The following is an 18,936-nucleotide window of genomic DNA, read 5'->3' as shown; positions in this document are numbered from 1 at the left end:
TTGTTCTTTAAAGTAGTTATTTCAAAAAGATGTTTCATATAGGAAAAAAAAGCATGTATAATTTTGTTAAATTTTTTTGTAATAATTTATATTCACTTTCAGTTAAAATGAGTTTACATTCATAAATCACTTCTTGTAAGAGATAAAAAAATTTTTTGTTTCTCTAAAACATGCACCATAACACCACTTTTTTCTTCTTCAAGTTATAAAAGTCTAATAATGTAATTAATATAAAAGAATAAAGAGGCATAAACACAAAAATTTCCATTTCAATAATATTTAAAATTTACTTTATTTCAGAGAATAGGAATTAGGGTACATGTTTTCTAAGAATACAAAGGAGAAAAAATAATAAAATAGAAAAATCCTAGAACTACTATAAAAAAAAACTATAAACTTGATAAACACTTTTAAAAATAAAATATAAATAGCAAATTGAAATTTTAAATGTTCAAAATAAAAAATTCTTTATATAAAAAAACCCTACATGATCTTGTAGCGTACTTGAGCTTAATAAACACTATACATTTTAAAATTGCTCACTTAGAAAAAACAACTATATATAGAAAGCCTATGGTGAAAATACAACAAAAAGTAATTTATTCTTTAAAACAAATAAATATACTTTGACAAAAATCAGTGCAACAACTGTACAATTGAAGTTAAATTAGATATGTTTTTAATGCTTAAGAACATGAATGTTTTAACAGATGAATGACACCACTATGCAAAAAAGGAAAATAACACACAGGGGATAGAACCATGGCACAGCGCAAGTTGAGCATACCTCACAAGTTCATACGTAATGAGAGAATATTTTTTTATTATTGTTCATTGCATAGTTTAGACAGGCAATATAAGAAGATGCATTTGGCCTAGGTCACGTCTTCACTGTTGATTTGATACAAATAGAGGCACAACGAAGCATATTTCACATTTATAACAATTTATGTGCTAACTTCAGCAGTAGCATTCAAATTTCAGTATTGTAATTAGAGTTTTGGGCTTAAAAAACCCTAAAAATATAAGATTAGAAAATACCCATTTTTCACTGTAAGCAAGCTTGAATTTTTTCAATCCATTCTTGGGCTGCCACACAATCGGCTGCCATGAAATTATATGTCCTCCTTTTAGTTATCAACTAAAATTGGAAATAGATATGTGAATTTATATATAACAATATTATATTATTTTACGTAGTTTTTAAAAAAGTAAATAGAAAGCCAACAATTTGAATTGCATGTCATCCCCCTCTTTTAGAAAACCTCAAAAATAAAAGTACAGTGTCTGCCGCTAATAAAATCACCGGATAATAAAATCAGCCGCTAATAAAATCACCGGATAATAAAATCAGCCGCTTTATAAAATCAAATCGGCACGAACCGAATCGTTACAATATTAATACATGTTAAAAACATCCTTTAATAAAATCAATGCCGTCGCCTCTTAAGATCAAAATTTTGACTGCATAATAAAATCAAAAGTGCAATATTTCAGCTTTTTTTGCTCTTATTTATAAAATTTTATTTTTTCAAAGTTTAAAGATTTTTTTAGAAGAAGCAACAGTCACTCACAAACCTGTGAAATAGGTGTGGTTAGCACTTTCCTGCAATATACATAGTGTAAACTCAGCGGCGCGACAGCCCATGAGGGCCAAGGCCTACTGTGCCCATCTCAGTTTTCTTGACCTTGGGCTCTGGGGTGCAGGAGCAGATGTTCCGGTCAGGTGGTCAGCCGAACGCGGAACCCCCAGTGTTTAGTTCCCAAGCATGCTTGGTACTCATTTATCGACCCACTGAAGGGATGAAAGGCTGAGTCAACCTTGCCCGGCCCGAGGATCGAACCAGGGACCTGTGGCAAGACAGCGCGAAGCGCTACCGCTCAGCCACTGGGCGTCATACATAGTGTAAAAGTTAAGGAAAAATGTGGGTGGTAAGCGGCGAGTTCATAGAAATCAACTTATCAATGTCAATTCCTTGACTTGAATGAACTTTGGAGAAACCTATCTCACTCAACAGGGGGTCGAATTCTTATCTTATCTTTTATTGAATGAACCATAGAAGGGAGAGAAGTTTGTGTTATCTATCTTAACAGAGAGCATGAATAGATTTCCAAAAACTGTCAGTGCTAATGCTCCATATTATTTAAGCCGTTTGAGTAAATTATAGTTAGAGCACAGATCGTTTTTAAGTTTGTTTGGTGTTCAATTTTATCAGCATGCCGAAAAGGAAGGATTTGAGTCTTAATAAGATAAATTCGAAGTGTTGCAAAACTATGATAAGCTTTCTAAATGTAGTCAACGTGAAGCTTCGATTAAATTAGGGATTTCCCAAACTGCTCTTTTCAACATTCTGAAACAAAAAATAAATATTTCCGAGGAAACAAAAAAGGATGGAAATCTGTCAAGAAAGCATAAGCGTGAGGGAAAATTGGAGGAAATTGAAATGGCTCTGTTAGAATGGTTCAAAAATGCACACTAACGAAGAATTCCAATTTCCCGTGGAATTTTATTTCACAAAGCACAGGACTTTGCAAACCTATTTGGTGATTCTGATTTTAAAGCTACAGATGGGTGGCTAACCCGATGGAAAGACCTCAACAACATTGTCTATCGTAAATTGCATGGTGAAAAGCAAGATGCTGATTTTAGCTCTGCCGCCGATTGGGTAAATGATGTGTGGCCAACACTCATTAAATACTATAAACCAGAGCAAATTTTCAACACAAATGAAACAGGATTATTTTTCCGAGCACTTCCTGAACACACACTGCTGTTTAAAAATTAATAGACTGGTTGATGTACAAAAATAAAGGAAAGACTAACCACGCTGCTAACATGCAACATGACAGGAACTGTGAGGAAAAAAAACTTTAGTGATAGGAAAGAGTTTAAATCCTCGATGTTTTAAAGGAGTAAAGCACCTGCCCACCAGTTATGCCAACAGCTATAACGCATGGATGACATCTAGCATCTTCACATAATTTCTTCTTGAATAGGACAAAGAGCTGAAAAATGAAAAGGTCGCCTTACTTTTAGACAATTGTTCTGCGCACACTGCTGATGAGAACTTGCATTTGAAAAACATTAAATTAGTGTTTTTGTCAAACATTAAATTAGTGACAGTTATTATTCAATCCCTTGATCAGGGAATCATAAGATCATTCAAGTTTCATTACAGAAAAATGGTTGTTCAAAAAATCATTAGTGACATAGACTGTGACAGCTCTTCGGAACTCTTAACTGCAAACAAACTATCGAAATCCCTTACTATTTTGGAATCAATGCATTTGATTTGTAACTCATGGGACATTGTTTCAACCCAAATAATTTCAAATTGCTTTAAAAAGTGTGGTTTAAGCACTGGCGATGGAGCTGATAACTGTTTCGAAGAAATGCTCAGCAGTGAAGAAAATGAAATGGACGAGAATTTTTCATGTTACGTAGCTATTGACGATAACTTGCAAACATCAGGAGAAAAATCTGATTCCGAAATTGTTACAGACATCAAAAATTGCAAAGTTATTTTCAATCAAGAAATGGAGGAATCAGACTCAGAAGAGGAAATAAACTCATCAGTGCCATCTTCAATGGAAGTCAGAAAAGCACTTAATGTATTGCGACAAGCTTTAGAACAAAGAGGAGGAAATATCGAAAACTATAAAAACTTCCATTAACTCTCAAATGATGTTGAAAAGTTAATTTGAAATACTGCAACTCAAGCAATCCTTCATCGGTTTTTTGCAAAAATTTTGTAAATTTAATCTTATGTAGGGTTTTACTTTAATAAAATAATTAAATTAGTTAAAATAAAGCATTAATGTTGTCATTATTTCAGCTTTTAAAGTGTGTGCATTTAGAATAAATATATCGTAAAAATTTGATTTTTATTTTCAAATGTTGAATCGCCTTTTAATAAAATCAAAAGAGCATAAAACGAAAGTGATTTTAATAAACGGCAGACACTGTACTATGAAAAACTAAACAAAAGTAATTATTTTTCATAATAGCCAACATTTAAAGGGTTTTACCAATTTTAAATAACAAGTCCTGAATTACATGTTTTAATAAAATACAGAAGACCTATATAATGCAATTCTATAAACCACAATTTTCCATAAACCATAGTAGCTTTATCGGAGTAAACAATGAAATTTGCAGTAACGAAATTTTGATGACCGAGGAAGAACTATATACATTTGATATTATTTGCTAAGAAATTAAAATTTCAAAAATTAAACAAATTGAAATAGATTAATCTGTTTGCTCCTAGTTCAAATGATGCAGAGAATTTTTCTTTTCTTTTTTGTAAATAGTTAATACTTAAGTGCATATTTTGTACTTTTAAGTATTTGTACCTAAATATTATTTAAAATAATTTTACTAATGATCTGTTCCAGACTAATAACGACATATTTAGTAAGGTAAGTTTAATGATAAGTGAAATGATCTATATAACACAAAATTTCATAAAACACAAAGCTACACGTTTCAAGGATTGTGTTATAAAGATCTTCAACTGCATATCAATTTTTAATGCACAATTCTTAAAGTTTATGCAATTTATTTATAACTGAAACTAAAAAACATAAAATATTTGAAATGTATGCAAAAGAAAATGTTATAACTTACTTAATACCTTTAACAACAACAGCAAAAAATTGTGTTGAACAATGTGAAATAAATATGTTAAATAAATAAATAATACCTTTTAATAATAAATAATACCAATGTGAAATAAATAAATAATACCTTTGGCATTCTACAGACAACTAAGTATTGTAAAAACAGAAAAATTTGATACCCATAAGATTTAACTATTAATGGAAAACTGGATTGCAAATCAAAATACACAACTCTCTAGAGAAAGTAAAATTCTCGATAACATAAATACCACGTGCTCATTTTTAAAAGTCATCATAAAGCACACAAATCAGAAACATCTTCCCTCATGTTTATAAAATCAAAAACCTCATGAATCTGAGTCATGTCTCTTATTACAAGTAGATGTTCATATCTACCTGCTTCTCAAATCCTATGAACATATGCCCTCTCTTGTGCCATAAATTATAGTTTTTAAAACATTCTAGAACTCTAGAACATTGTAACATATATGTGACAACCAGGAGAGAATGAGATAGTGCTCTGACATGCCAGCTGGGAAATTGAAGCATTACATGCAGGCACATTTATGTGACGGTCAGCATCATAAGGTTAATTGAAATATAAAAGATTAACATCTAAATTTTTAATTCCTAGAAAATGAATTATTCTATACATAGAGAGGAAATCATTTGGGCATGGGAATAATAGATTTGGCTTTGCCAAATATATGATAGGTATATCCCTATCAATAATTGACTTTTTATAAGAAATTCTTATTATGTGCTATCACAAGAATAAAATAAATCACAAGAATAAAATAATATCTATCATAACAATTAAAAAATTAGGTTCTCTCAACATATAGTGATTCAGAAAAATGGAACTCACATCAAAAAATGCTTTTTCATCCGATTTTTTTGGTGCTCCTTGTATAGTAGTAGCCGGTGTTACTGATACAACTTCTGCTAAATCTATCAAACCTTTGTTATGTGAATCTTCCATAGCATCATAGTATCTCAACTGAAAATGTAAAATAATATGTGAAACACGTAAATACAAAATGTGAGGAAATAATTATGTTGTGTTTTTTTAAATAAGGTATATACTATGTGTAAAAACCCTACTTCAGTAAAGTATAATAATACGACATTTTTCTTGTATAATTAAATTATACATTTTTTTCTTCAAAACTGTTTGTTTAGGGTTAAGTGAAAAACAGTTTTGCACTAATTTGTTTTGAATGTTTTAAGAATATAATCTATAAATACAGGAAATTTGAAATTGCTATCTGTAACTTATAAGTGACAAAAGTAAATGAAGCCTGTAATGCTAAAATTGCCTCCATTCAATAAAGTCATATCTTACCTGATGCTTAATAGAATCCAGAACAAACCATCGTTGCTTCCAGCCCTTGAGCAGAGCTCCTCGTTTGTAAAGATACCCTTCATGGGTTCTATTCTCAGCAACATTTGATGAAAATTGATCATAATATTGGCTGTTAGACTGAAGACCTGGAACACCTAAAATAATTTTTTTTTCATTTAGAAACTAATGAAAATATTCTGCACACATGAAATCAAGCTACTTAATACAGTTTGTCCAGTAAATGTTAACATACACCAAAACCTACAACCTATACACTGAAAAGCTTCCTAATTTAGTAGAACAAAAAAATATATACATATTATTAGTGAAAACATTTTGAAATGTGCAATACTTATTGAATGATAGCACATTTTCTTTTCACTTCACAAAATCAGCTAAAGCGTCGTTCAGTTGATAAAGCGTTTCGTTTGGTTTCATTTTTAGTTAAAGAAAGCTCTGATAAGCAGGGTTTTGCAATATATGGCTTTAATTTAAAACACTTATACTGAACATAATAAACAATTTGAATATTATGTTAAAACTGAGATAAAAAAAATATATAACGAATAGAAATCGCGTGAAACTGATTTATTCATATCATAAGGAATTGACAAAAATATTCTTCCATATAAAAACATAAAGCCACATGAATGTATGCAATGTGCTGCTATTTATGAAATGATTGTACAAATAAATTGTGATGAAATTTGAATATTTTAATTCTTATATGTGTAAAACAAACTGTCAAGTCACATTGATGTGACCACCAACTACTTTTGATGACAATGTGAAATAACAAATCACAAAAGACAGGTGGCAGCACATTGCAGTAGAACAAATATGAAGGGTGCCCGAAGAAATCGGAAAACATTGCAATTGTTGTTGCAATGCAGAAACGGGGTGATTTATGGGACAGCCAAAAAGGCATGACCATTGGTTTTTAAGCCAAGGGTAGAAGCATTATTGAAACAGTCAAATTTGTAAACTGTTCACATCATGGTTAAAGTATATAATGCATTGCAAAATGGCACTATCAAAAGTCAGCGATGTGGCTAATGTGGTGCACCACAGGTCATGACATTGGCCATAGATGGCTTCAGGTGAATAGATGTACAACTGACCATCTAGATCAGGGGTTTCCAACTTACATGAGGCTGGGAACCGTAATTGACAGTCAAATGGCAGGCCGTAACTTTATCAAAATTTTATATAGGATTCTTTTATGTTTGAAGGAACATTAAATATTACTGTCAGATTTTTATCATGTTGTACAAAACATAAGTATTGAATTACAAATTAAGATAAGAAGTAGATTTTTAAAAATATTTAATTGCATATTAAAAAATTCTGGCTACTATAACTTTAATTGTGCAGCTATGTATTAAACAATTAATGTGCAACATATATTAGATTGTTAAGATATAAAACTTGAAAATATTTAAAACCCAAATAGACTTTTTACAAAAATTTTCCGCATAAAAAATGACAACTAATATATTTTAGTTTGCGGGCCACAAAAAAGGCTTCGCGGGCTGCCAGTTGGAAACCACTGACCTAGATGAACCAAGGGCCTATTAAAAGTGCCTTCTAAATAATGGTTCAGCAAAAGTTACTGTATCTTTCTTTCAGTGGTATGCTCTATGAAAGCTGGTTATTCTGGCTTTTGACAGGTGGTTTCCATTAATGCGACTGGACTGAATATATATAGTATAAGAAAAATATATAAACATTATGTAATAAGATATATAACCAATACGTTAAATAGCCTTACTTGATGGACCAGAGGAGCTCTCTACGCTACCACCTTTGGAAACAGATGTAGAAGCAGCACCAGAATCACTTACAGTTTTATATTTAGTACAATTCTTGGGTACCTGATCCAAACATTTTTCATGACAGTTGTAACCACAATCCATACATCGCATTCCTATGGATATCAAATATGACAATAATTTAAGTAAACTTTGAAGGTGTACTTTTCGTATTAGATATACAAAAAAACATTAATAATATATGTTTTCAAGACATGCAAAAATTTCAATTTCGTCAAACTTGAAAAATGTAGGGCATATTACTTCCATGCTTAACTTTTATTATCACAGAAATTCCCCCCTCCCTTCTTTCGAAAGGGACAAAAATAAAATCATTTTCTTCTTTTCAGACCACTTGAAAAACATAGTTCTTAAAATTTTTACACTTTCTTTCATGTAATTTTGTTTGTACAGAACTGAATGGAGAGTGTGTGTGTTTGCTGAATAGATAAGGCCAACATGAAGAGACACTTTGAATTATCAGAAACAAATGGTATTAACTTGGAATCTGCAACAAGAATAATTGCGTCAGAAGTGAAAATGTATTTACAGGTTATCTCCGAAAGCTGATATTGGCACCATATCCTTAAAATGAGGAATTTTGACTGATAATAAATTCTTGTGATAATCTGCTTTGAAACAATTAAGAGATCATTGAAATTTGTTTTGTTATCTCAGGCATAGAGGTGTATTTGAAATTTAAGCCATCTAGGTATTTGAAAAATTCCTAAGTTTTCCATTTTTTGGAAATAACATGACAATAAATGCTGTTTGCAGTTGTCTGGAGTTGATTAAGCCTTGTATTGTTAACAGACGTATAGATACAGTTGAAATTTGAGCCCTCTCACTATGCTGAAATGTCAGAAATTGAGCTGGCAATGAACTCTTTTTGGAGATAAAAACTTGATAAATTCTGTCAGAAAAATGACTATAACTTGTATTGTGTTTTGAAACCAGCTTTGGGAACCAGGACTTAAATTTAATGGCTTAAAGGAATGACCTCAAATATGCTAATTATAATGCAGATGATATTTTAAGTTACGAAGTCAGTCACAAAAACATATTTTCACTACACAAGCATGCCTTTTTTTTTCTTACTCTCAAAACATAGGAAGTAGCAGCAATCAGGGAAACATGGTCTCATTAGTTAGGTCACGAGAGCAAACAAAAAACTTGGACCTCTTAATAACGTTACTTTTTGTGTACTTCGCCATATCTTGAGAATATCTTAAGAGAATTAAAAAAATTTGCACATAATTACAAAATTCATTTATTCAAAGATAATTCCATGCCAAAAATAATTTTCAACCATTATTTATTATTTTATTTAATAATACTTGAAAGAAGTTTGAATTGTAAGGCTTACAAATTTTTGCATCAATTAAAAAATACAATAACGGGCAAAATACAAAATTTATACTAAACCAGTCAAATACTTCCTTAGAAATTGAATTTTAATTAAACTTAGAATTCCTCCATAAAGTAGTTTTTTTATGTCTGATTTCGTATTTTAAAATATTGCATACACTAATGAACTAGAACATTTGAGGTAAATCTTTAAACCATTAAGAATGAGTCCTAGAGCGTGTAAATCGGATCAAATGTAATTCAAGGAATACCTTTTCTTTGCACACTCTAGAAAAGGACTTAGTTGAAGACTAATGTTAGTTTTTTTGGAAATAAACTATGAAACAGTCTACTCAACTGTATGAAACTGTCTATGTATGAAACAGTCTAGTATAACAAAAATAATTAAATATTTAAAAATGTAAGACTTACCAGTTTTTACTAGACCCCATAAGACATGAGAGCAAAAGTCACAGTAAGTTGGAGTGGTATAATTATATTTCTCAAAACGATGTGGATGAGAGTAAACTTGAGGTTGAGTAGCTTCACCAACCATTTTGCCCCTGACGAGAATTTCAATAGTTGAGCGTTTATGAATGGATCTTCCGTGTGAACGGACCATCTGTGTGCTAAAAGACGATTGACGCTAAGAGAAAAAAAACAACAATGAGGGAACAATATATATATATACATATATATATATATACAGGGTGATTCTAAAAAGATGGGCAAAATTTTAGAAAGTGATAGTACACACCCAAGCAAACAATTTTTATCAAAGAATGCATGGTCGAAAACAAAACGCAAAGGTGCTGGCGGATTTGGAAAGTTGTTTGATGCAAACGTGAAAGCTCCATTCCTGTTGCGAGTTTCTGCGCTGCGTTACTTGTCGCCAAGCTTTCGGCTGCTGCAGGGAAAGTTCATGATATGCCTGGTGTGTTTCAGAATGTCCGCCTATCTTTTCTTTGTCGTTGTACTGCGTGCATAGCCGCTGCCAGCCACTGTTTTGAAGACTTATTGTAATCACATGCCATTAAATTTGCTTGAATAACTTAATCGTTCTTTGTGTGTTTTTGCCTCATATAAGAACATAAACTTTGACGCCCTCTAGCGGTTTTGCGTTTTGTTTTCGATCATGCATTCTTTGATAAAAATTGTTTGCTTGGGTGCGTACTATCACTTCCTAAAATTTTGCAAATCTTTTTAGAATCACCCTGCATAAATATAATTTTGAATAAATATAATTTTGAAAGTAAAATTTGAGTATATTATTTAGTTCACAATAATTTACCAAAATAACAATGCTTACCATGAGAGAATCACTTCCAGGAATATCCACTTTTTCCCAAAGCATTTGCCATTTTTGTGGTAACAAACCAAGTTCACTCTCCAGATTATGCAAAGTCTGAAATAAAATAAATTTTTGAAAAATTAATAAATAAAATTCGCATTCATTACGTAACATTCAATACCATTTGTTTTTAACTAAGGGAGATGAGTGCTGATAATTTGGTTTTCAAACACTAATCCTTAGTTTAATGAGAAAAAAAATAAACACAAATATTTGAGAAAGTGTTTAATAAACAAATGAATACGTTAGAGTGTACTTTTCTGCTTCTCAAAAAAGTTATTTTAAATCTAAAATCACAAAATTAAATTTTAAAATTCTCTAGAAGTAACATTAAGACCATGTTTTTAAATTTTTTTTAAAAGTAAATAATGTATTGATCAAATTAAATACAGCCAATTGTTGGCTATGAGTGTAAAGAACATAAGAGCCAAAAGGAAGTATAAAGAGCCTTCTTCACCCATTATTGTTTAAGACAATGCTTCTTTTCTAGAGTCAAATTTTGCCCCAGTATCATGCACGAAAATGCATTCTGTTGTGACTTCCTTTTGTCAGCCACTGTTGTTTCATCCATTTATATTCCAAATTCATTTTTTAATTGACAGCAGGGTATTTTCTTACCTCTAGCACTCTTATCATTTATGTGACACCCTGATGATAAGGTTGCATTTTGGATACCCAAGACACAGCAAATTTTATCCCCATTTCTATTAAAAAGCAAAAAAATGTTACGTAATTTTTCTTTATTTGAGACAAATTAGTTTCATAAACAAAGCTAATATATGTACTTAGTGCAATGAAATCGATAAGTGCTTTAAACTAAGTCTGGCAGAAAAATATATATTAAAAAAAAGAAAGAAAGATGAGAGTACTTGAAGATCCTGCAACCCTCATTTAAGAAAAAATAACATTGCTAGGGGATGGTGGGCTGTTAAAATAGACTGTTTATAAATGATGTCACCTAGAAGGGGAGGAAGGGGGGGGGTTATGAAATTGTACTAGTTTGTGACACAGGGAAGAAAGGGGTAATTTTGGTAAAAATAAAAAATACTTAAAATCAGCAGATTAAATATTTTATGTCATTTGTTTTACATTTTTTCCCTAACTTTTTCATCAAAATAAGTACACATCTAATCATTATTATTATTATTATGCTCACATATTTCATTAAAAAACATAGTTAAAGTTTAAACATAAAGTTTGAAAAATAGTCCATATCACGTGTTTTTCTTAACTGCTTTAACAAGTTCATGTGCACATAGCATGAAATGTGACATGTGGTAGAGGGTACAGTGTCTTTCTGACGAAATGGGGAAAGGAGGTTCAGAAAAAAAGTGTGACATATTTATGGGTGCTACTAAATTGCCTGGTAAAATAATATGTAAGGATATTTTTGGCAACTTTAGACTTTCTCTCCCCTTGTCTGCAAAAATAAGCATATTGTGAACCCTCTTCTATGCTCATGTAAGAAAGTTACAACAGTTGAAAGCCCCCTAGCTTTTACTTTGACATTTATTGTAGTTTTGGGATTAAATTCAAATAAAAAGATGTTACTTCATTAAACAAAGTTAATATTTTTTAAGAATCTTCTACGACAAATCCTTCTTAGGAATCTTTTCTGTCAAGTGTCAATTACAACCAGGCTAGAATGAATAATAAATTTTCAAGGAATAAACAAAATAATTTACCTCTAACATATGGGTAAAGAAATCAGGTTGCACATTTTGAATATTATCATAACAGCTATTAACAATTCTTCTAGAGCTGCAGTTAGAACTGCCATCCGCAGCTTCAGATTCTTCCTCTCTTTGTCTCTCCATAGCAACCAGCTCCAGATCATATGATGGACCATGAGCCAATTCTTCTTCCAAGTAGTAGTCCCAAATTGCCAGATTGGATATATTAGAATAAGGTCTCAAAACCTAATTAATAAATAATTTGTGTGTACAATTCATATAAGCTTAATATTATACAGAACATTAATATTTAATTGATATGTATATTATTTCTCAAATAATTAAACTATTATCATTAAAACTGTAATTTAACAAATTACTTTTTAAAGGGAATATGACATATAAAAGGAATAGAATTTTCTTTTACGTATGATCCCTGAAAATCTCATATGATATCAATTTATACACAAATAGTTCTACAAGCTACATAATAGCTAATGTTTTTAAATAAATTTCTTTTCCATGTAAACTTCATTTCTGTTTCAACGAAACATACTATTGCTTCACATTTAGGTTCGGGGATTTCATGAAAATTTCAAAATTTAAATTCAAGATTTGCTGATATTCATAAAAATGTTATCGATATATAAGTTTTTGATTCACGGAAGTCAATGAATTAACAGTCTAGACTCCCTGAAAAATCACATGCCCTACTATTAGTTTTAAAACCTCGAAGAACTATACAAAAAAAAACTAGAATACAATCACCTCTTATCTTTTTAAATAGCAACAACAGAAACTTAGTTTTTTATAGTTTAACTAGTTTATTAATATTATATTTGATTTACAAAAAAATCATACTAAGTTTAAAGATATATCTGCAAGTGGGAAACACTTAACTGATATGCAGGAGGTTAAAGTTAAGTCAATCATATTATACTACATTATTGAAAAAAAAAAGTATTATATAATAAGAATATTTACCCCATCTTCACTGTAGGGAGTATACCAAAAATTGAAAAATATAGGACTTCGAGCCCAAAGTTTCTCAACGTAATCCCAAAAAGATGGGCCATTTATTGTTGAATTAGTCAAAGAGTTGGTTTTGAGAGAAAAACCAGTCTCCTCATCTGAACCTCCATCTAATCCTCTATATCTGGCAGATCGGTCCTCAAACAGCCATCCAACTTCAGCCCGCTCATATTCACTGTCCAACAAGAATGTACGAAACCGGCAAGACACAGAATGATATGCCAGAAATTTCAGATAATATTGATTGAATTCAAAGGACATTGGAAACTGCCTGTGAATCTAAATAAATAACATTCATCACAAAATGAAATTAATATTTCAAACTATAGTTAGATGCTACATAAATACAAAACTAAGTACAGTGCACTCCCGATTATCCGGGTTAATCACCAGGACAGGTCGCACGGACAATTGAGAAACACGGATAATCTGAAAACTCCTTTTATTAAAGAAAAATTCAATATCAGTACAAATTACTGACATTTGCATGCATAACATCAAACTAGGAATTTTCCTTATTGAAAAATGCGTAATGCGTCTTCGCCATATATTGATACACATATTTTACGAGCCGCAGTAATGTCACCGTAATCAAATCCTCCCATATAATCTAATAAAGTTTCCACAGAGCAGCAGAATGAGAAATTGTATTTCATTCATTTACTACATCTTCTGCATCAGTTACTATCATCACTATTTGATTTAACAACATAACGATGTCTTCATCAGTCAAATACTGGAAGCCAGGCTCACATGCATCACTTTGAAACCAATCTTCTAAATTTTCTTCATCAAGAATTTCGAAACCTTAGATTTCTTTTGCTTGTTCGAGAATACTATTATCATATTTTTCTTGAACATCTGAAGAGGATTGTTCATCAAGTGGTATGATCTTTCTCCAAGATCTGGATAACGTAGACGATTTTACCTTTGACCATGCTGCTGATATTCCATATACTGCAATCCAATAACGAATATTGCTTCCAAAAATTTGGTAATGTTATAACTTCATGAATCAAATTTTTTTAATCTTGAAAATGTTTCTCTTTATATTTTTTGTGCGACTCAGGAATGAGCACGGATAATCGAAAGTGTACTGTATTTATTACACAAAAAAAAATTATAATTTTAACCACTACATTCTTGCCTTCTATAGAATTTACAGCAAAGGGCAACTTCAGAATAGGCATTTCTGAACAATGGCCGCCTCATTGCTAGCGTGAATATTATTTCATGCTTCTACATGTATTTTGTTAGCTTTTTTTTTTTTGAATAATCAATTTATTGACAACTCTGGATAGCGGTAAACTCCTAACATTGATTTTATTTTATAATTGGTGTTGAACATCCAACCCAATTTTGGGTTTAAGACTACTAATGTTTAACTCCGTAGCCTTGTAATTTTGAAACCAATCCAGAAGATAAGGAAATTCCTGGATCAAGCATTGGGAGAAATTTCCTTTTGTGGAAGACTTTTTGATGGAACTAACCCACATTTGCATTACATGGAGAGGAAAGTTACGGAAATCTCTCACAGTTAGCCTGATGGCAAGGGGACTCTAACCCATGATCCATCTACCACTGAGGATATTTTACCCTTACAATGATTACAGTCTCCCAATGGACTAAAGTTTTGCTGTAGTATTCAAGATTTAAAAGCAATAAAAACATTCAAGGAAAAAAAAGCCTGATCCTTAGGAGAGAAAAAAAGTGTATTTTCCTTATCGTCTTTAAAACATACTTCTTTCTTACTCTAATTATTATTATTTTAAATTCTTGCCTCCCACGCTATTCTATTTACAAAATACTTGAGAATTTAAAGAGAAGTACTGAGACAATAATGCTGATTTAAATAGAAAAAAAAATACAATTTTAAACATTAAAATAAAGTTGAAAGATTTTTCAAGAGAAATACCTGAAAATTAGCTTTCATATTTTACACAGATAATGAAAAAATTTTGTTCTTTATACAAACAGATGTTACATAAAAATTACATGTGTGAAAAATAAATTTAAAAAAAAAAAAACTGTTTTTTGTTATAATGCATAAAAATTTTATTAGTTGTAAAATTGTAAGCTAATTTTTAACATATTTCTTACAGAAAATATTTTTTTTTTTCCAATGGCAGGCACTAAATTTGAATCTTTGCCTATACTATGCCAGAATTCTTGCTCATTTCGCGTTACCCAGTGGGCACCTGTGAACCAAAGTTACGGAGGCGAGTAACATTGCCCACGCCACAAACCCGTTTATAGGGTGGGTCACATTCACACATCATGCACACACACAACAGAGGACAGCACAAAGAGAGAGAGAAACATCCATGCCCAGAGCGGGATTCGAACCCGCAGCCTATGGCTTCGCAGTCAGGCACGCTGACCGCTCGGCCACCTGGCCGGCTTATAGAAAATATAATTGTCTGAAAAAGTTTAACCATTTTATTTAACTACTATATACATTAGAAATAATAATTAAAAAAAACTTTTTTTCTTTAAATATCCATTACAAAATAGCTAATAAAATGTTTACATATCTTTTTCTTCTATAGCTATTCCACATCATAGCTAACTTTGAAGCAGTGTTTTTAGTTATTTTTAAACAATATAATGTGACACATTAGTAATTTAATTTAAAAATTTGAGCAAAAAAAAATTATGCATGATAGAAATAGTTTACCTGATGAACAGCATCCAAGAATTGTAAAAATATTGGTGCAAATCCACTAGCAAGAGTAGCAGCAGTTTGATTGCATCTATGGGTAAAACGATGACCAAAAGCTAGCCATTCCTTCTCTATTAATGTTCGAAATCCTTCAAAAGTTCTGTAATATGGATCTAAGCATATTTCAGCTAGTGATATAACCTAAAAAAAAAATTATTAAATGTTACTTTTTGAATTTATATTTAGATTTATGATTTAATTATTTCATAATTTGTTAAATTTTGTTTACCTCTTTGTTTATAGATTTCTTCTATTTGGGGAAAAAAACTTCCTATTTTTGTGTTTCAAAACTTAAAACAAATTTTACTTGGCTAAATATTGTAATTCTTGGAAATGCAGATCATGATTTGAAAAATGAACTAGTTACTTAGATAAATAAAATTTGCAAAACATGAGTCAAAAGAAAGATTTGTATACTTGTGATTCTACTCATGCATCATTAGCCTGGCTTGTAGTTGAATGTTTGAAAGAAGACTGTTTATTTCATAGACAATATCGCAAATCAAAATGTTTCTCAAAAGAATTTTGAAAGTACATTTACAGAAAGTAATAGTTTTCTTTATTTTCACAGTTAAGAGAGGAGCAAATTTAAGCACGAATCATTATGCAATTCCAAGATAGTTTTGAAACTGTATAACTGTTTCAATCTCTTGCTTTTAATACAGAACAATTTACTTCCAATCTATTTTTTATAAGTGTTTAGTGCAAGAATTTTGCACGATTATACTATAGTTTATGCAACATTTATATCAAATTTTTAAATGCCCCTTTCCATTTGATTTAACTAATAACTAAAGTTGCAACATAAAAATATAGAAATACATATTTAAAGAAGGGCAACTTCAGTTCTGAACGTCCTAGCTATACTAAAAGTTTTACTCGCCACTGATTTTTTGAAAAATTCATTTTTGATTACTAAAACAGTAAATTAATGTAGAAACCGAAAAAAATTAAAACATATTTATGGCAAAATAACAATAATATTAACTTGATAAAGGTTGTCCAAAATTTTAATGGTTCCATCAGATATATCAGTAAAATAGAAAACACATCAGAGAATTAAAATATCAGTAATGTACCCATATCCTTTGTGCTTGTATACTGTTGTATTAACATGCACATGGCATGGACAGAGAAAGAGGTTGTTGGTACTAAAATAGAGAGTGAGTGTAGTACAGACGAGTTGCTTTATCCACATTTAAAATAGTAGTAGAAACCAAAACAATGTGGTCGGCACATGATGCTTTAATTAGAGGACATAAGTTGATAGTTTAGTTGGATAAGTTGATAGTTTAGTTGGACTATATTTGCTCCCATGGGTAAGTTTAAGAATACCACGACAACCTAAGCAGCACACTTTATTGATCAATCTCATCAAAACACATTACGAAGAGAGATTTTTATCATCTATTAAATCAACAAACCGGTGAGAGTGGAATCTGTCCACAAAAAACTTACACCTCGATTGTATTTACGATAAAATACGGTTGCCACATGTCCTTAAAAATAGGTAGGAACTTTATTTATGTCACACTAGACCTGCAAAATGGGCTATTGGCGACGGTCTGGGAAACGTCCCTGAAGATGATTCGAAGGCATGCCATTGCAATTTTGATTCACCGCAGAGGAGATGGCTCCCCTGCTTTGGCAGCCCGACGACCTGCACAGTTTAACGAGGAACGATACCATGCACCCTCGGTCCCTATGCAGGCTGATCAAAGTTGGCACTCATCCCGCTTAGTGACTGCAGCTAGTGATGCTTGAATTCGGTGCTCTACTGGGAACTGTGTCTTTACTATACTGCGGGACCCCTTGAAAAAAAAGAAAAATTAATAGGATTATTGTTTGACATACTTGTGTAGTAACATCCCATCCATCTTCAAGACATATCATGACTGATGATCCTTGAACATCCATTAAATCAACAACAGCACCAGATAATTGTAGAATGCCTTGAAGCTGAAAAAAGTGTGCAATTACATTGATGCGGTTCAAATTAAATAAGAATGGAAGCATTATTTAATGAATGTTTGAAAAAGTACACTGGTGAAACAAAATAAATATACCTGATTTAACCATTCTGACTTTTCTACCGCTCTATGGAAAACTTCATCAGGATCTGTAATTGGTGCACTAGGTACACAAGCTCTCAATAGTTTTTTGAAACTAGCTTTTACGTGCCTAACTTCTGAAAATTCAACTGGTATGAAATCACAGTTGGGAAAGGATTCCGTTTTGATCCCCTGTAAAAAAATATAATTTTTTTAAAGTACATTTTTATAAATTAAGTACACAAAATATTTCACTAAAGCTAACAATGAATAATAATTGTGCCAAAAAAGAGAGTGTATATAGACACAAATTGCGCTCTAGCACCGTATTTTAAAACTAGTGTACAATGGTTTTTTAAGTAAAACAAAGCACAATTGAGAAACAATAATACCAACACTAAATCGTTTATAAATTACATATGCAAGCTGCTTTATATTTAAAAAAAAAAAAAAACTAAATGCTTTATTGTAATAACTGAGAGTTCCTTTTGTATCGATCCAGTTTCAAAAGAAAAAAAGAAGCAACAAAATAATCTATAGGAAAACATACAAAATGCTTCTTTAAATTTATTCTAATAATAATAAAGAACCTTTGGAACAGTTCTTTCTTTAATAAACCACTATATAAAAAGTAGATTAGTGTGCAGCATTAAAAATGAACACTATTTTACAAATGAATTGAGCATTTTAAATCGAAAACAGAATTAGTGTTAAGGGAAAGACTAGTGCTATTCAAAATCACCCTCAGAAAAACTAACATATTTTAATAAAAGAAAACTCAATCAAATTGAAAAAAAAAAAATAAGGAACATTAAAAACACACATTTTATAATATTTTAGATTTAAGCTGCAACAGCTCAAATATTGTTTTAATCTTTTTTTCACAGTATGCAAACACTTTTCTGACAAATAATTATATAAAAATTGAGGCTAAAATCTGCAAAAAAAAAAAGTAATGCCAAGCACAGAATGTTCCAATTA

At 31.1% G+C, this 18,936-nt stretch overlaps 1 protein-coding gene across 2 annotated transcripts in view; it reads right to left on the bottom strand.

Moving 5' to 3' along the window:
• Positions 1 to 273: 273 nt before the first annotated feature.
• The window catches only part of LOC107454417 (SET domain binding factor), a 61,346-nt gene continuing 42,683 nt past the window's right edge, over positions 274 to 18,936 (bottom strand). The window contains exons 30-40 of one of the 2 annotated variants that reach the window (XM_016071612.3): positions 17,971 to 18,147; positions 17,759 to 17,863; positions 15,860 to 16,045; positions 13,135 to 13,461; positions 12,163 to 12,396; positions 10,436 to 10,531; positions 9,559 to 9,772; positions 7,740 to 7,895; positions 5,969 to 6,123; positions 5,492 to 5,623; positions 274 to 1,141 (exon numbers count right to left, since the gene is read on the bottom strand). In XM_016071612.3, coding sequence (XP_015927098.2) covers positions 1,049 to 1,141; positions 5,492 to 5,623; positions 5,969 to 6,123; positions 7,740 to 7,895; positions 9,559 to 9,772; positions 10,436 to 10,531; positions 12,163 to 12,396; positions 13,135 to 13,461; positions 15,860 to 16,045; positions 17,759 to 17,863; positions 17,971 to 18,147 — 1,875 coding nt within the window. In that variant the 3' untranslated portion in view covers positions 274 to 1,048. The remainder of the gene's footprint in view (positions 1,142 to 5,491; positions 5,624 to 5,968; positions 6,124 to 7,739; positions 7,896 to 9,558; positions 9,773 to 10,435; positions 10,532 to 12,162; positions 12,397 to 13,134; positions 13,462 to 15,859; positions 16,046 to 17,758; positions 17,864 to 17,970; positions 18,148 to 18,936) is intronic. The other variant, XM_071178776.1, reaches the window with a different exon arrangement.

The sequence above is a fragment of the Parasteatoda tepidariorum genome, chromosome 3, assembly GCF_043381705.1.
Source record: "Parasteatoda tepidariorum isolate YZ-2023 chromosome 3, CAS_Ptep_4.0, whole genome shotgun sequence".
Lineage (NCBI taxonomy): Eukaryota > Metazoa > Arthropoda > Arachnida > Araneae > Theridiidae > Parasteatoda > Parasteatoda tepidariorum.
This window is presented reverse-complemented; position numbering and strand designations above follow the sequence as displayed.